The sequence below is a fragment of the Hippocampus comes genome, unplaced genomic scaffold, assembly GCF_001891065.2.
Source record: "Hippocampus comes isolate QL1 unplaced genomic scaffold, H_comes_QL1_v1.1 scaffold7, whole genome shotgun sequence".
NCBI lineage: Eukaryota > Metazoa > Chordata > Actinopteri > Syngnathiformes > Syngnathidae > Hippocampus > Hippocampus comes.
The window spans coordinates 3,319,038-3,337,309 of record NW_017842060.1 but is presented as its reverse complement, the minus strand read 5'-3'; the positions used below and the strand labels follow the sequence as shown (position 1 = coordinate 3,337,309).

The 18,272-nt window shown below is 45.3% G+C and overlaps 1 protein-coding gene across 3 annotated transcripts in view; it reads right to left on the bottom strand.

Moving 5' to 3' along the window:
* The window catches only part of znf827 (zinc finger protein 827), a 69,823-nt gene extending 52,240 nt beyond the window's left edge, over positions 1–17,583 (bottom strand). For all 3 annotated transcript variants that reach the window (XM_019862346.1, XM_019862344.1, XM_019862345.1), the window contains exon 1: positions 16,780–17,583. In XM_019862346.1, coding sequence (XP_019717905.1) covers positions 16,780–16,822 — 43 coding nt within the window. In that variant the 5' untranslated portion in view covers positions 16,823–17,583. The remainder of the gene's footprint in view (positions 1–16,779) is intronic.
* Positions 17,584–18,272: the final 689 nt, after the last annotated feature.

The window sequence follows — 18,272 nt, the reverse complement described above, 5'->3', positions numbered from 1 at the left end:
ATGGATGTATGGATCACTGTGTGTCTCACACTTGCTGTACTTACAAAACTATGCTGTATAAAACCAATCTTTCGTTGAGGTTGCCTCAAAATGTTAGTCATGTTGTTGTTGCATCTTATAACGAGTCGGCGCAGAGAGGCATATTTTCCAAGAGTAATTTTGATCAAACTCCTAATGGTAAACTTTTTGGGCAGTAGAGTATAAAGAAGGGATGACCAACTCCGGTCCTCGAGAGCACCTATCCTATATGTTTTAGATGTTTCCCTCCTCCAAAACACTTGATTCTAATGATCAGCTAACAATCCCGATCATTTGAATCAGGTGAAATTGATGCGTAGATCATTTGAATATGGGATAATTTCAACTAAGACTAAGGGATCATTTCAACTAAAGTTATGTTTTGGTGCCCGTTTGGCTTGACTTTGTCGTTTCGAGATGCGACCTACAAGCTCCAAGTGGGATATTTCCGACTTCCCCCCGCAGCCTCGAATGCAAGCACTCACAGTTAGCCGCAACGGGAAATGGTGACATTAAAAAGCGCGAGAGGGCTAAAGTGAAGGATTCTCGACGAAGCCGTCCGGATCCACCGTGTGCCAATTAATAGAATTACCTTCCTCCTCGGGAGGACTGTTAGTCATTTGCAGAGACTCGGTGGCCGCCACCGGAGCGTCTCTCCCACCATATTGTCCAGCGAGCGCTAATAAGGCAGTCCTGACCGCCGGGCGCACTCATTAGCATAGCCTGCAGCTGTAGCAACCCCTGCCAGGGCCCAGCCGGACACTTAATTACTGCCACAGCTCCTTCTTCACGACATCCATACTCGTTGCCTTCCTTCCTGCGTTCTCACCCCCTTGCCCTAACCTTCTTAACCCACCCGCAAGAAAGACACCACTACGGGGAAGATGTGTGGCGAGGCATTTTTCCGATGTGAGGGCTTTAGTTAAGTATCTGCTGGTGGTCAAAGGTGAGGAAATAAAACAAAAAGTGCATTGCTTTGTTGCTAGCATCATTTTAGATTAGCATTCAGAGTTCACAGACGGTGGGTCTTCTCAAAATTTGAAAAGTGATCACCATCACGTCGTACATCTCCGTCGTGCTGGCACTTGCTAGCTTTGATTTTTTTGTTGTTGTTTTCAAAATGAACTCAATGTGGTCGTAATTTTAATGTAGATTGTGTCAGGATTTATTTTGTGGTTATTTTGGGGTATGGGTGCCGTTTTTTTTTTTTGGTTTGTTTTTTGGTGGATTGGGGGTTGGGGTTTCAAGGATAGGGGCGCGCCAACATTGTCGGAGAGTTGAAGGGGTTATGTGGTTTGAAAAGATTGGGTAAGGCTGTTTTGCATGAAATCGACAGTGTGACACGAGATCGCTTTTTGGGGGGGGGGGGATATTGTGTCGTGTGTGGGGGTGTATAGGTATGCGCCAAATCTCTTAGTAGCGCCACTAATGTTCAGGTGTAGAAGTGGGTGGCCAAAAAGATTTGGGGAAAGGCTCTTGGTTGGAATTTTCTCAAAAATAAAAATAAATTGTGTCTTCACCCTCCATCATTCTGCCACCATGTTGCATCCACAAAAGCGAAGACAAAAATAATGTCCAGCTTATGAATCTCCCACGGGAATACGCTTTGTATCCCCATAGGTGGACTGGCAGATATAAGCGCAGAATGTCCTTTTTTTTTTTTTTTTGCCAGTATGGCGATTTACAAACAATACATAGAGGCCTGACACACTCCCACCTTCCACCCTCCTACTCGCTCTCACTTCTCTCTCGCACAGACACACATCCGGGCACATGCGCAGACACACACACAATCACCTCTGTGAGCTGCTTCGGCATGCCAGAAAACTACACAGCAGGGTGATGGCCTGTTCTTTTCACACTTTTCTTGCCCAAAAGAATTGCAGCCTGTCTTCTCGAGATTGCCACTTTGACACCCGTGTCTACTGTGAATGAATTAAGATCCGTTTTCAACAGCCGCGGGCGAGTCCTGCAAATTTTCCAGAGTCGTCACGAGATAAAAAGCAGGGGTAGTGGTGCTCGACTTATGTTGGGGTGTAGAAGGGAAAGGCTGTTCAACACGACAGGGTTTGTTTTGATTTTGCCGACCGTTGAGGTGTCACAGATATGGGTGACCCAACTCTGTTGTGGTGTCGAAGGGGCTGCGTGGCTTCAAAATTCGAGGGAAGGCCGTTCTACAATGGAAAATGAACATGACATGAAACAGATTGATTGGATTTTTAATTGATCGGATGCGATGGAGGGGTCTTCTCTTGCTTTCATTCATTTTCCGATCCGCTTTATCCTCACAAGGGTCGCAGGGGGTGCTTGAGCCTATCCCAGCCGTCTTCGGGCACTAGTCGGGGGGACACCCTGAACCGGTTGCCAGCCGATCGCAGGGCACACAGAGACGAACAACCATCCAGGCTCACACTCACACGTCGGGACAATTTAGAGTGTTCAATCAGCCTGTCGTGCCTGTTTTTGGAATGTGGGAGGAAACCAGAGTACCCGGAGAAAACCCACGGAGGCCCGGGAAGAACATGCAAACTCCACACAGGGAGGCCGGAGCTGAAGTTGAACCCGGTACCTCTGCACTGTGAGGTCGACGCGCTCACCACTGCCCCACCGGGCCACCCGTCTTCTATTGCTACTTTGTGGGAAGGGGCACAACTGTTTTTTTTTTTTTAATGCGTTGGGGGTGTTGTGTCAGGGTGCGCTAACTCAGGGTGTTGAACAGGGTACGTGGCTTAAAAAGTCTGTTTGACAACTAAATTATTTTTGTTGTGTTGTCATGGATTGGTTGTGCTATGTCAAGGTACTAAAAAAATACATGGTTTGCTCTTTTTTTTGTGGGTTGGAGAGTTCACCACCTTAACTTCCTCTCTCCCATCCTTTTTAAAGATGAAAAGAAAAACATCTCGTTTTTACTTGGCCGTCGCCTCGTGAACGCACCCCCAACGCTTGTCTCTCAGCATCCCCCGCACTGAGCAGAGGAGCCAAGAGAATGAGCGAGAGGGGCGGGGGTGGGGAAACTGGGCACCTTTTGTTCAGCGGCTGCTATTGGTTTGACATCCGTTTGGCCAGGGCACCACGAAAGGACGACGAGAACACTAATCAGGATTTGTCCTGGTCCCTGCTCCTACTAGCACTCCAATGCCGAAAAAGGGAGCAAGGGAGAAAGAGAGAAACTAGCGAGAAAAGCTAACGGCTAATTTACATGCAGGTCCAGGGAGAATGAGGGAAGTGGGTGGCGGTGTTATTTTGTTTCCAATCTCCATGTTAAACCAGGGCAGCGGATGGGAATGCGAGGCATCGTGGGCCACATGCTGTTTCGCCGACACCCGCCTCGCTTTTCCTATACGGAGACACATGGGCGACGACACGCTTGTTTACGCACCGCAAACGCGGCTCCCCAGCGCTCGCCGTAACCAGGTTGCGACCTGAGGCTGCCGCATTCAAAGCCATCCTTCACTCGCCCGAGTAGGCTCGGTGGCATAATGATCGCTATGACAACCGTCACTTAGAGCTGCGGGTAGGTGGAGGAGACGTGTCAGCTTCTTGTCTTCGCGCTGATGATCTCATTTCTGGCTGGCGCATACGACAAGGTCAAAGCGCTCAAAGTGCGAAGAGAGTGGATGGCCGCGACATGCCCGGGACGCGACGGAGTTTTCAAACAATTACATGGTCCTGGTAATAGGGTGATAAGAACAGATTGTAGTGGTTAGCCGCATTTGACGTCGTGCATGTCTTGAAAAGTTTAGGAAAGGCTGTTACATCACCGTCACTAAACAGGGTTTGTTATCATTTTTAGGGGGGTCTTTTTGGGTGGGTCAAGGAAAGGGATGGTCCTATTATTGGTTAGGCTGACGATTAGCATTGGCATGGTGACACATATCGGTATTAGCCTTTTCTAACCCGCTGCTTGGTAAGAGATCATCTTCAAACTGGATTAAATCTCCGGGAATTATGCATTTATGTATTTAAGTTGTTATTTAATTTCATAAGACATCCTGCTGAGCCTGTGTGCTCCCTGCATTTTATGAGAATTTTGAGATCAAGATTTCTATTGTCCTATTCTGTCATAGTATTGATAGGGTTGCATCATGGTTTGGGAAGGGCTGCTCTGAATTGTAGTAATTAATATAGTTCCAATACATAGGTACAGTATGCAAGAAGTGGGTTTGTCAGGGGTGCCCAGTTCTTGTCCCCGAGAGCTCCTATCCAGCCTGTTTTACATGTTTCAGCTCCTCCAATACACTCGATTCAAATGATCAGCTCATCAGCAAGCTTTGCAGAACCCTGATAACGAACTTGATCATTTGAATCAGGCATGTTGGAGGTGGGAAACATCCATCCATTATCCCAACCGCTTATCCTGATTTGGATTGCGGGCGCGCCGGAGGCTATCCCAGCTGACTTTGTGCAGTCAGGATGGTACACCATGAACTGGTTGCCAATCGCAGGGCACACGTAGACAAAAACAGCCATTCTTGCTCACACTCAAATTTGGAGTGTTCAATCAACCTGCCATGCATGTTTTTGGAATGTGGGAGGAAACCTGGACGACCCGCAGAAAACGCACCCAGGCACGGGGAGAACATGGAAACTCCACAGAGGGAGGCCCAAAGCCCGGAATGAAACCTTGCACCACTGTGCTGTCAGGCGGCCGTGCTAACCAGTCGCCCACTCTGCCGCCCCGGAGGGAAACATAAAATAAAAATCATTGTTTTCAAAGGGAGCAAATACTTTTGCATAGCACTGAATGTTGCTTTTTCCTGACTAGTAGACTTCCCAAAACTTGTGAAGCCATGTTTCCCTTTCGTCACCTGAACAGAGTTGTCGCATCCCTATCAAGCCACAAAAAAAAACCCAAAAAAATTTAATTAAAAAAAAAACAAAAATCACTACACTCGTGTATGATTCCAAATGCATTTCCCGCTTCATCGACGGCAGCTGGGGTGGCGCCACCAAAATGATTTTAAACTCTCTCTCTCCTTTTTTTTTTTTGTGGACATAATAGTGTTTCGCCGTCTCTGTCCACTGTCCCCATTTAACTGCATCCGAGAGGCAGATGTTAGCACGCCTGGTGAAAAGACGTTCGCCCCCATGACTTCCTCTTGACTGCAATGTGAAAACACGCAGAGGAAGGAGAGAGATGGAGGGTAGTGGTGATGCTTTCGACTGGCTAGTGCATTAAAGGCTAAATAGAGGCAGGCTGCGCATGAGATGCCGCCTGCACTCGTCTACCCACACAGGAAGTGAGGTCACAGCACAGTGCCGTGCCAAGCAGAATGCGCACGTTTGGCAAGGGTGGGGAGAGGGGCCAAAGATCATCGTGTTGGCCAGGAGCCATTTGAAGGAGCTTGCAAATGTATACCCATATGCTGATTAATACTGCTTCAGACTTATTTTCCCACTTTAGGAAACAGATCTTGGCTAACTACACGACGCCTTGGTTTTCAGTCACAATGGAACATGCAATGCGATTGCTTGCCTGCGGTTTGTGGAATCACACACAAAAAGCTAAGGAAAAAGCCAACGACTTGTGGAGTTGGATCCTTTTCAATCTTACTGAGCTGAGGACTCCCGGTGGTGATCGATGTCACTGGCAATTTTACATCTGCTTTGTGATTTATTTTATTGATTTATTTTGTATTTAAAGGGTTATTTAATTCAATGGCTAATGAACATCTCAACCCTTTTTTTCCCCACTTTCGCAGTAAGTTTCACTTCCTGTTCTATGGCTGGAAACACACTCTCCCCCATTTTCCATCATTTTCAAAAGGACAAGGGAAAAAAAATGAACTGCATGAAGAGGTAATGAATTTGTGCACGGAATTTATTTATAAAAATGCATTGCGCGTATTGTCCTTTCCAATGCCGCAGATACTGTAGTTACATTTCTTCTTCTAGGGTTATTATCGCATTTGCCGTCTTTTCCATCACGAGCACCCACAAAAAAAATTTAATAATAAAATTACAACCCCCCCCCCCCCAAAAAAATGGGGATAGGAGCCAAGCAAATCCGATGCTCAGATGCTCTGGGAGTCAAAGTCTTACAAGATTTGCTGACGCATTGCATGCATGATCACTTATTTGACTTCGAGGTGTATTTCACTTCTTTCTGTAGGTCTGCCCAAATTGTACCACTTCGAGCGTTCCGCTATGGAGCCTCCACTGTGTGCCAAAGCCTCTGTGACGTGGTGCCACGTGTCAAGTACAGTAAATGAAAAATGTAATTAAAGTTGAATCAGATGCAACAATTTGAGCCACAATCTTTCCAATTTCACACACCAGTTCGGCAATTGCGTGCATGTTCTGCATTGATCAAGTGGCCACTCGCTCCCCTCTCGGATGATTTAAGCAGGTTTTTTTTTTTTTTTTTAATTCCCCGTACAAAGTGATTTAGCGGCTTTCAAGGAGCAAAACGTGAGCGTCCACCGATAAATCACCGCACTGTTTAGAACGGGCGTCTGGCACCGAACACCACCTCCTCCACTTCCTCCTCCTCTTGCTCCTCTCATGCTCTCCATCCCTCATGCCTGTTAAAGGCTTGTCCTGCGGGGCCTGGATGCACTTGTGTGGTACAACAACAACAGAGAAACCGCCCAAAGCTCTTTGCGGCTCTTCCTACCCACTCCCCCCGCACCCCCCATCTATCTATCTAACGCGCACTCTCACCGCCACCAGCAGCTTACTCTCTCGCTCTGTCTTTCCCAGCTGCACCGGCGAGCTTTTATCCGTGTGAAACGCTGCCAGCCGAAAGCCTCGCTACTCCTGCGAGATTGCCGCTACTCGCCAAAAAGGGCTGCTCTGCGAGCTGTAGATCTCCGTGTTGCGACTTGTCAACACAGGGGGGAAGAAAAAAAAAATCGTTAGCGAGACTCGGGCACTTCCATTCTATGTGGAGAGAGAAAGACGGGTGGGTGTTGTGATTGATACCAGATCGGCAGATACATTAGCAAAACTTTTATGTTGCCAGAGTGTTTTTATCGCAACTAAAGACGTTGTCGATGGCAGTAGGTTGAACCGAGCCACGCATTTACCGTTACCGGTAAATAAATGACACGGGTGGCACAGTCTAAAAACACTTGCGGTGATTGTATACGTGGGATTGACACGGAGCTAGTACATCTTTTAAATCATAGCTGATTTTCCGATTCAAATCATGTTTTTTGTTTTGTTTTTTTTTTTACGTACCGAGGACTTCATTTGATCGACCCCTTGATTTAAAAAAAAAAAAAAAAAAACTTTGAATTTGCAAATTATAGAACCCACCATGAATATCGTACAAAAACACAATATAACAGCATGCATTTCTGGAGCAGTTCGGAATCCATTTTTTTCCCCTAATAACATACCCAAAAATATTACATTTCAAAATACATCACACTCACCAGAGAAGCTGATTATTAAAATATGAATGTGTGCTGCACGCTACAGACGTGTTTGTGACAAGTTTTGACTAACCAACTGGCACAGCACAATGAATTCAATGGCAGCATTATATTTAAATTCTTTACAGTGCGATAAGTTACGAGCGTGGTCACAGAATAAAATAAACTCTCATCTCAAGGCACCCTTGGTTGAGTTATCCGCAGATTTTATTGAGATTCACAACTTTTTCTGCCTAACCACAACTGTATAAAGCCCTGCTATGGAGTGCAGGTGCACAGTCCTTAGGCACCGCGGTGTTCAAGTCGGAGGAAGTTTTGAAGAAGCGGCACGTGAGCACCTTTTATGCACTGTGCGCCTTGGTGACCTCGCTCAGCATTTTTTTGGGGGGGTTCAACTTTTGTGACTCTTGTTCTTGAGGATTCTGCACTGCAAGGCTAACCACTCGCAACTATAGGAATTTCACAACACTTTTCTGTGGCATTCTATTGATTCACTCTAAAGGCGAAAACTATGAAAACATAGCAAGCATACTGTAACTAGTGGAGCTTCATATACAGTCGTCTTTTTTTAGTAGTTATTTATGTATGGTTAGGTGTTTGGCATGTAATGTTTTTGCGGGGGGGGGGACTATGAAGTACGAGATTGTATATATATATTTATTGTTAAAAAAAAAAAAAAAAAAAAAACACAAAAAAAGCAATAACGTGTTGCTTTCATTGCATTGACTTATCAAATCTGTAAAGGCCTGGATGGGCCAATATCTGTAAGCTATGCGGTGGACCAAAACAGTGGACATACTGGACCAGGGCCATCGGGCCACCATTAATGTCGGACCCAGCGAGATCGATACTTTGCCTCACCCCAGTGAGAGAGTTAAAAGTATTTCACGTCGCATTCCTAACATAAAACAACACATTGAGTGTGTAAAGTGTACTTTCAAGTTCAAGTACAAAAGCGGCTGACTTGTCTTTGAGCACTCTCATTTGTCTCGAGCAGCAAATAAGGTGAACATTTATGTGTCGCCATCGATCCAAACATAGGGGCCTTACTACTTTGGTGAAACCGGCACCATTAAACCTTACCCCGCTAACTGTTAATCCTCATCGGCCTCAGTGATTTCAGGTACTATCAACCCCCCCAATCCCGCCCCCACACACACCGGTGCAGCAATAGCCGCCTGTGACAGTGCGTGCTGAATTCATTTCCCAGTTCGAGCTTGTGTATCATTATTCGCTTGAGCTCCGATCGACCGACAGAGCCAGAGACCTCAATGACCATCCATCTGAGGGGTTGGGGGGGTTGCGAGTACGAGGGGAAGGGGGAATTCTGGGCAGAAATTTCCCCTTATATTTTACGCCAAGGGCAAAATGGAAACCTCCTCTCATTTTCCTTTCCTCTTAATCCAACGTTTTCAACTCCAGGCCGCAGCAAGGTCATTATAATCATAGCGAGTGGAAGTCGGCCAGAGCGCAGCCCGCCGTGGCACCGAGGTAGACAGCGAACGAGTCAGTGGTGTTGGGCTGACAAAAGGAAAGCAGAATTGGCGAAAGCGGATCGAAAATGTTCCATTTCACACGGAGATGCTGTGTTGCTACCGACTGATAAAGTTCAAAATCAGACACATAAAACCTTGTCACTTGAAAAAAAAACCATCATAACAACCAGAAAAACAAAACAAAACAAAACCTAAAACAAAACAATACAGTTTAACTTCCGGTTAGCAATCTGATTTTGACAGTAGGTTAAAGATTCATCAAAATTTACTGCTCGCTATTTTCAGTTATGTTTTGTTTTCATTAAATCTGCTCCAAATTACACAGAAGTGGTCATACATGTTAATTATTTTCTTTGCTTATGTTAATTGTTCTTTTGATGGCGGCGTGGGCACCCGCAGCGGCTCCTCTTGTTGTCTGGTTGAGAGGGAAGAAATTTCATCTGTGCTGTATGTTGCACATACAGCGCATTTGACGACAAAGTTGACGACAAAGTTGTACTTGACTTGACTTTTGGTACCCAATGTGAACTCTAAAATCAAGGTATGTACCGAATTTAATTTTTGTGTTCCCTTGCAAGGCTAAATAGATTTACTGAAAATGCAGATTTTGTCTATGGTGAGGCTGTCAGGCTCAAATGTTCCTCTGATTGGGCCTTTTTTTTTCTCTGACATGTAAAGAAAAATAAATAAATCAATGAAAATGTGCCTGGACATGCCAAAAATGTTGAGAATTTTGAAAAGCAATTTTAATGAAGGATGGGTATTCTCAGGAAATCATACCGTTCATTGAGTGTAATGTTTACATAAATTTACTTTAAATTTTAAAATTAACTATTATATAGTTGTTGTTTTGTTTTTTAATTCTGAGTGTTCTTATTTCTTGTATTCATACTCAAGGCGCATGGGGCAAAATAATGCGGAGGAAAAAAAAAGTTGTAGCTCAACTTCTCATGGCTGTAGAGCACAGAGTTGATTGAATCCACAGCGCCTCTCCTGATTGCAAAGCGCTCCGTGTTGCCTCAATTACTTCCAGACAAAATTGGTCAGCCACATTATCAAAAAATGATTTGCCAAATTTTGCCCGCGGTTGTGTCCAAATGAAGTGACATACGGAACAACTAAGCAGTGTTGCATTTTGTACTTTTATCCCCAGTTGACTATAACATCATAAGTAAAAATCTAATTAAACGGGCAGTTCATAAATACAAAGAATCTCTCTCCTCACATTTAAGATAAGCTGGCCAAAGTCATCAAACAAAAACACGATAAGCTGTTTCCAAGAGAGTGCTCACCTCCTTGGCGAAACATGGAGGGTAGAACCAACGGAAACACCAAGAGACCTTCGACAAAGCTGCTGCAGCTCTACTTCCTGTCAATTGAGCTGCGTGCCTTCACACGGACTCAAGAATGGGCAACTTTCCGGACCTTGTTTTCGATCTCAACTGCAGTGTGAGTCACATGCAACGCGGTACCGGTTCTTTGATATGCTAATGAATGAAGTCAAGATGCCACCACACGGACAGCAAATACGTGACACGGGCAATGGATGAAATACTGAAAACTATTTGGCAGGCATCAGACAAAATCTCTAGGCCGATTTGGTCTTTGAAGGAAAGGCAAAACTGACCCCAAGCGGCTGCTTCGAACCAAAATTGCAGACGTCCCGTGTCTCTTTAACCGTGAGACTTTTTGGAGGGTCTACTCGTAACAGCACCATGAGATTTGACAGACATGTCAAAGTGAAAACTGGCTCGATAGCTGAATTTTTGCAAAAAATTTGGGAGGGCGCTCTCAACTAAAATTTGAGAGCCTCACACAGCCCTTGCAGAAAGTTCAAATATTTTTTTTAAATAATAAATGATCATATACAAACAAAAAGGTCAGAATGCAATCAAACTATACAAGCACAAAAAATAAAATGTAAGTTAAAAAAAAAAATCCAAATAAAAAACATTGACCCCAAAATGGCTCCTATGTCGGCCAGTACCAAATTCACCAGGATAAACACACCTGCAAAAACAAGAGCCAAAAGAAGACACGATTAGCGGGCTAGTACCTCTAAGCGGGCCAAGAACCTTTCTGGAACACGTTTGACCGGAAACTTTTAGTTCCAGGAAGAACAAGTACCAAGCACTGCAGATGTGATCGTGTGAAATTACAGCTTATGACCGTCATGATGCCTTATAAGGCCACACTCCATCTTGACACTACGAAGCTTTGCCCTTTCCAAGTTGTGTTGTCGGCGGCCGATGCTGACAAACAATACGCAGCGGTGGGGTCCTTGTTTGATGTGTCCCTTGCGTAATTTACGGACGGGCGTTTAATAAGGAAGTAAAAATGACAAACACACACACACACACACACACACACACAAAAAGACTGCCGCAAGGTCACGGCGAAAGAATGAGAGTGGTTTTCACGGTGGCAACAAAGGTCATGTTTACTTGTCAAGAGTGACGGCGCCATACTGTATTGTGACCTCCAGAGCTGGCTTATGCACCCAGAAGCACGCACGCACACACACAAAGTTTACATGCTCACGTTACCATGCTGCACACACATACACTTGCGTGAAAAATAGTCGCCTTACACAAACTGTGCGGCAGACAAAGTAACAGCACAAACTGAACTATTAATATCAGTCTACTATATAGTACGTCTACAGAGTAGGCATTCAAAATTCAAAGCGTGCCAAAAAACAAGTGTACAAGTGTACAGTAGACTGCAGATTACGACACCGATAAAGAGTTGAACATGAGCCGCGCACAAAGACATCCTCCCATAAAAATCACGTAAAATGAATTTTCTTTCCAACTAAACATGAGCAGCTAACCAGTTGGATGCGAGCTGGCTAGTTAGCGCCAACGCTAACGTAGCACTGCAGCCTACGTTTTTACTCAGTGCCCAGACAGATGGGGAAAATGCAGGAATTGTGTCAATTTCCTTCAGGGGACATAAATGGGGACAAAAGAAAACTAACAGTGGGTTGGTGCTTTTGAGACAGGGTCTGGTCTTTTAGCTCCAGAAACAAAGAACAAGCTAGTACCAAGAACTGGAACTGAATCTTTGGTTCACAATGGTGAGGCTGAGACAAGTGGACTCAAAAACCTGAATTTCAAAAGTGGGTTTTGCACTTCAGTGTCAATGGTTTTCACTGTGGAAAATTTGGGAAAGCACCGCAAGCACAAAATATGTTTGGAGTGATGGAACTCGAAGGGTTAGTGCAACACAAGCGATCGCATGAGTGAGTTTGACTAAATAAACGGATGGTGACGATAATTTTGGGGAAGCCAGCAAGGAACGTTAAAGGAGCTTTTGTTACAGCTGAGAGGGCATGACTCCTTCTTGTGACTGGTGAAGAATTCATCTTTCACTGTCGATCAGTGCGAAGCTCTAAAATTAAACTGCGCAGTTGACAATCAGTCACAATCGTTTTTGTTGTCGTTTCAAAACTCTTTAGACAAGCTGATCAATTTTCTGTGCCGGTTTGCACCAATCGTTCAGATGACATATTTCAAGATGCAAAGTCAGTCTGCACAATTGACCTTCGCTTTGATCACTCAAATTGCGTCAGCTCAACAATCAATTTGCATTCACTCCTCCCACGACGCGCAAAATTAACCGTGCTTGGATATAGCACGTTTGGCAGACGTAATCCTGGTCAACAATTGGTATGACAGCAATTTTCCCCGCTCATCCTGCACATGCTACGCAAGTAGCCCCTCACCCATAGAAGGTGATGACAAGTCTGACAAGGACAACCTATCGTCGTCTGCTGCACGTGTGAAATGACAACACAGCTTCTTGCTCCCGTATTGTACACCATTCATGTGCAAAAACAGCCTTTTACGGGTTCAATTTCCAAACGCATTAAGCTCACTCTCCTGCGATCACAGGTGACGAGAATACAGCAGCTCGTCAGTTAGCGTGAGAAATTAACATACCAGGACTCACAATATAGTTTTACTCAGTTATCCTTCGCGTGCAAACAGATGGACTCAAATTCACCAGTCAGAGAAGATCCAAACTAAAGTCCTTCACAGCACTGATGAGTCCTAACAAGCAAATCTGATCTATGAGGCAAAGTTTTTTTTACGTCAGATGACCTTTGTGATGCAACTCATCCATTATAATTTTTTTTTTCCCCACACAGGAAATTTTTTTGTCTTTGGCTCTTATGCTATGATGGCACCAGAGCAGGGTACAAGTGATGGCACACATGCCATTTTGGTGTTCACCCCTTCTCTCGCCCAAGAGTCAGCTTCATGCAGACCTAAAATGAAGTCCTGGGCTTCAAATCCAGGTCGAGAAAGTAAAAATGCTTGCCACAGTTTAGCTTTAGTCGCAGGTACTTCAACTCAACAAGCAGGTAAACAAGCTCTTGAGTGAAAGCACCTGCGGCTAAAGCCAAACAGTGGCAGGGTTTTTACTCTCTGGACCCGGATTTGACAACTCTGCAGTAAATTGATGTTAGCTTGCCAGCATCCGAGTACAAACTCCATGTCTTGGATGTTTTTGTCATACAAAAACAGGTAGGGTTCGACATTAACGGTAGCCCGATGCTCCGGGGCCACGACATGGCTGTGGCGGGCCACCTGAAGTTCATTGAAGCTGGCCCAATTGGGCCAGTACTTTTTTTTCTTTTCCTTATATAAATACAATAAAATCATGCTTTTTAAATATTTATTAGGATGTATTTTGAGTTTCATCTACTTAAATTGATCAATGAACGTGGAACTTTTTACTGGGGGTGCAAACATTTTTTTTTTTTTTGCATGTCAGTCCTTCCTCTAGGAATGACCTGAGCAAGATATGAGACAAAAAAAAAATCAAATGTTAAATATTCAGATTTTATGCTGCACATAAAAACAAATTAACTAAACATAACTAATAATTTCTTCAAGGCTTAAATAATATTAGTATTAGGATGCTAAATATGAAATTGCATTGATACTTAAGACATTAAACTGTATGTCCTGAATATACGTGAGCCAAGTTGTGGTGGCCCTGCCTTAATGTAGGACCCTGACAGGTGATGGCTTGTTTTAAAAGTCAGTCCTGTACACACTCCGACTCACCCGTCATCCTCATGGAAGACAAGCACTATAAAAACATAAAGTGGGAGGGGACGGGGACAACAATGACAGCTCGGCACAGGAACAGATCAGTTTTATTCTTTTTCACTTGAAACCTACATCGTGTCAAAAGATACATAAAACAGTGTCATAATATCCGAGGGGAGCAAAGTGTACGTAAACAGTATACTCGGCATAAACACAACATTGATCAATCATGATCACACTTATTGATGGCGACGTCTGATCTGTCTCAGGATGAAAAAAATGCCGAAAGCGCTCTAGTTTCTTTAGCCAGCTCCGAGCTGATTAAACGACCGCTGTGTCCACGTCCGTCCGTCCTCCCTGCCATCCCAGCTGTCGGAGAACTATTGTGGGGAATACTTGCTTTGTGCAACACCGGCTTCGTTACGAGCCGTGGCTTGATACAGTCGTGAGCGGCAATACGCTGTCATTTCACATTGCAGTGCCAGTGACTGCCGCGAGTGTGTGCACGTTGCAAGGGCACCGCGGCGAGAGAGTAGGGGTGATGCGGTGAGTTGTGAGGAAAAAAAAATAATAAAGAATAGCCAACGAAGGGACTGCTAATTCGGGCTAAGGGTCGCTGCCTCGGGAGGCAGCGTTGTGAACTGGTGAGTCCACATCAAAGGGGGACGGGGCGCATCGTGGAAGTTGCAAGGCAGGGAGGAGGAAGAAGAAGAAAGGGAAAGAGAAACAAACACTTGTGACAAGTATTGTGATCACTAAAGGGGGACAAGGCGTAATTAACGACAAAGTCATGCTAACCGCTAAGCTATCTCATAATGATGGCGCAAAACACCAGGACAAAGAGAGTACCTCGAATATGCGTGTGGAAATTTTGAATGAGGTGATTTTGGTGACAAGAAAAAATGTCCAAAATGAGTTGTTGCACTGAAAGTTAATTTCGTGTTCAGCAGTTTTGGGCTACTCTTTAATGTACTGTCAAAAACATAAATATATGAAGTGCATATATTTAGCGGGGTCCTACACAGGCCCCAAGTAGATGATGATGAAAAATTGTCGTCTCCTTCCAGTATTTAAATTGCCCATCCCTGCCTTAAGATTCTACAGTCCACTTTTCACAATACTATGGCTGTAACTGTGTCACAGCAGAGCGTCACCAACAATGGAGAGTACATTAGCAGGTCATTTCATAAGTGTCAAAAGAGAAAATAACCGGTGGGTTGGCTGAATAGGAGGGTGATGCAATTTTGCACATGAACTTGATTGCTAAAACAACAGCCAAGATAGACGCATCATCACCTCGTCTTCGAAACCAATTGATCACAGTACTCAAGTTTTTTTGCCAGCCAATGCCAAAAGTAAGGATACGCAGTAAAGATTTTGTACAACAATTACGGACCCGTTTATCTGCAACTCTTGTCCAGCCTGCAGCATCCAGACTAATATTCCGTAAGACTTTGCTGTAGAAGATTTACACAGGAATAACAATACATTCCTCATTAATTTAATGTTAACGCAACTTCGAGAATGGAACGACAAATCTCAGAACTGTGAGGCAGACATACTAACCACTAGATCACTGTGCTGCCCAGCTTTTGCATTTGTATCACCAACATGTTATTTCAAACTTTCTGTGTCTACTTAACGAGGGTTTGATGGCAGATACCGTTAGCTTCCGGGTTCCGGGTTCAAACCCCGGCTGACAAGTGCTTGTGCATGTGTCCTTCCGCATCCCTCATCCAAAAGTCAGGCGGAACCCAAAACAAACCAGTGGTACACCTCACAATGCTGACATTTTTGAACCCCAGATGGTGCCGCAAAAATACATTGTATGGTATCACAACAATACAAGCAACTGAAAAAGACTCCAGTCATTCCTTCGCCGTGAACCCACAGCGACCCGAGAGTGCAACTGCAGCCCTCTTCCCCCTCCACTCATTCTCTGCCTGTGCCGATATGGGGATCCAAACATATGATGGTGGGTCAAATTCAAAGAGACAAAGTAGGAAGCTCGCTAAAGGAAGGAGGGAGAGAGGGGGTTCGTGTTGTTATTATTAAAAAGGGGGCTACTGCGGCACGACATTGGCATTTGTGTCGCTCCCCCCTCGTCAAACGGCGTTATTGATCCAAGTCTGTCTGCAATGAATGGCTGCAAAAGGGAAGAAGAAAAGGAAGAAGAGAAGAAGGGGGGGGGGCCATGAACTTCAGGTGACCGACCATGGCCACTCTTGACAGGGGAGTAGCTAGAAAATGGTGGAAAAAAATCTTTCCATACTTTGTTTTTTTTTTAAGCAATGAAGTTGAGGTGCTAGCTAAAGCTAGCCGAGCTTCGGTGCGGGGAGCAAGCAGCGCAGACTCCGGCTCGTCTGATCCGGCTGACCCTTCGTTTTATTGCGGCCACACTCCCCGGGTTCTCGGCCCCTCCACCCCCCCGGAGAAGCCACCTAACCAGGCGGACATGTTGGCGAAAACACCGCGGTGGCGTTCTCTTTTTCCCCCGCAGCTACCACCATCACCGTCGTCTTCTTCCTCCTCCTCCTCCTCTGCCCCCGCACACATACAACCAACAACCTTTAGCGAGCCTTGGGGTTCTTTTTTCGGAGGGGGGGGGGGTAGAGAAAAATCGATTTTGAACGTCTCGCTCGCTTACGGTTCCTCCCGCTGCTCTTGGGGGCTGGCTAAAGCGTCGCCAACAACATGGCTGCCTCGCTCGGACCCGCAAAAAAAAAAAAAGAAGAACCCGGGGAGGAATATAACCTAGCCTCTTTTGTCTCTTTCACCTCTTTAACCCCACAGAGAATGGCGCACACAAGCCGCGAGACTTACGTGAAGGCAAGCGCTTGGGTTGCTCCTGCTTCCTCCTTGGCATTTTCCCCCCCAAAACGCTTGTTTTTAAATCACATTCTCGTCCTGGCCCGGGGAGACGGAAGAAAAGAGCCTCGCTCCCATTTGAAGGAGACCGGAGGGGACGGACGGCAGGAAGGCAGGCGAGCAGCCGCTACTCCTCGGCTCGGTCAGGCACCTGGCTGGCTTCGCTCGGTTCAGAGTGGGACCGTCGGTCGAGGAGGGGGACGAGAAATAGAGAGAGGGGAAATAGGGGAGCCCGGGCCGCGGAGGAGGGGGCGCCGCCTGGGCCGCTTTTGCCTTTGCTCGCTCGGCTGTCTTGACTGCTGTGCGCCTCGGAGCCCCCCTAACTAACACTAATGCGGGGGATCAAAGGGCAGCAACAGCAGAGCAGACGGGCGCGCGCGCGCGCACGCTCGCTCACGCGCGCGCGCACGCCATGTTCTCTTGCCCGCGCACGTACACACACTCGGCGAGTGGTTGAGGTGCTCGCCCCCGCGACGAGCAAGGTGCCCCCCAAAAGCTTTGTATGGACAACAGCCGCCTACTTCTTCACCATATTGTCATCCACATATCGGATGCATTTTAATTCATAGTAACGTTCTGTACTATACATATGTATTTCCCCCATCAATATTATTATACTTCCCACTTTGCATAAATCCTACATATATTACTGAGGAATAATTACCCATATTTATTACTTACATACATTTTAGTCTTGTGTTCTTAGGCTATCTATCTATCTATCTATCTATCTATCTATCTATCTATCTATCTATCTATCTATCTATCTATCCATCCATCCATCCATCCATCCATCCATCCATCCATCTATCTATCGTCCGTCCATCTTTGAAAGCGCATCTCCTCACTGGCACGTTCCATGTGTTTTATGACTGCAGTATTATATGCTCCACAATCTCCACTAAGACGCAGGGCTGCCCCTAAGTCTCATTTTGAACAACATCGGTCTTTCTTAAAGTAAAAACAGGAGACCCTTAATGTCCTCTGCTGTTTCTTTGTTCGTGAGCATCCTTTCAACTGTTGAGATGCTTTTTGTCAATATCGTATTATGTGCCACAGTCTCCATTTTGCAGGAGCTTTGCTCTCAGTCTACTCTGAAATACAAGTGTTTTCCTTTTTGTTATCTGCTTTTTTTGTATGTTGTTAGTACATTTCCTTACAACTGGTGCATTAAATGACACAATTTTTACAGTATTACATTCCACAGTCTACACTTGACCGCAGGATACCTTTGTTGATTGTCATTGCTGCTGTTTGTTATCGCGTCCCCTCTCAGTTGGTGCATTTAAGGAGCCACGTTTTCCCCCGGAGTTTCCCCCAGACTCCTGAACCTCCTTTCGCGATTGTTTTCGACTGACCTTGCGTCAACGTGAATTTGACGCTGGTATTCGCCACGTCATACACACCCTAATGCTCCACCTTTTCCTCATTAGCCTGTATTTGTCTTG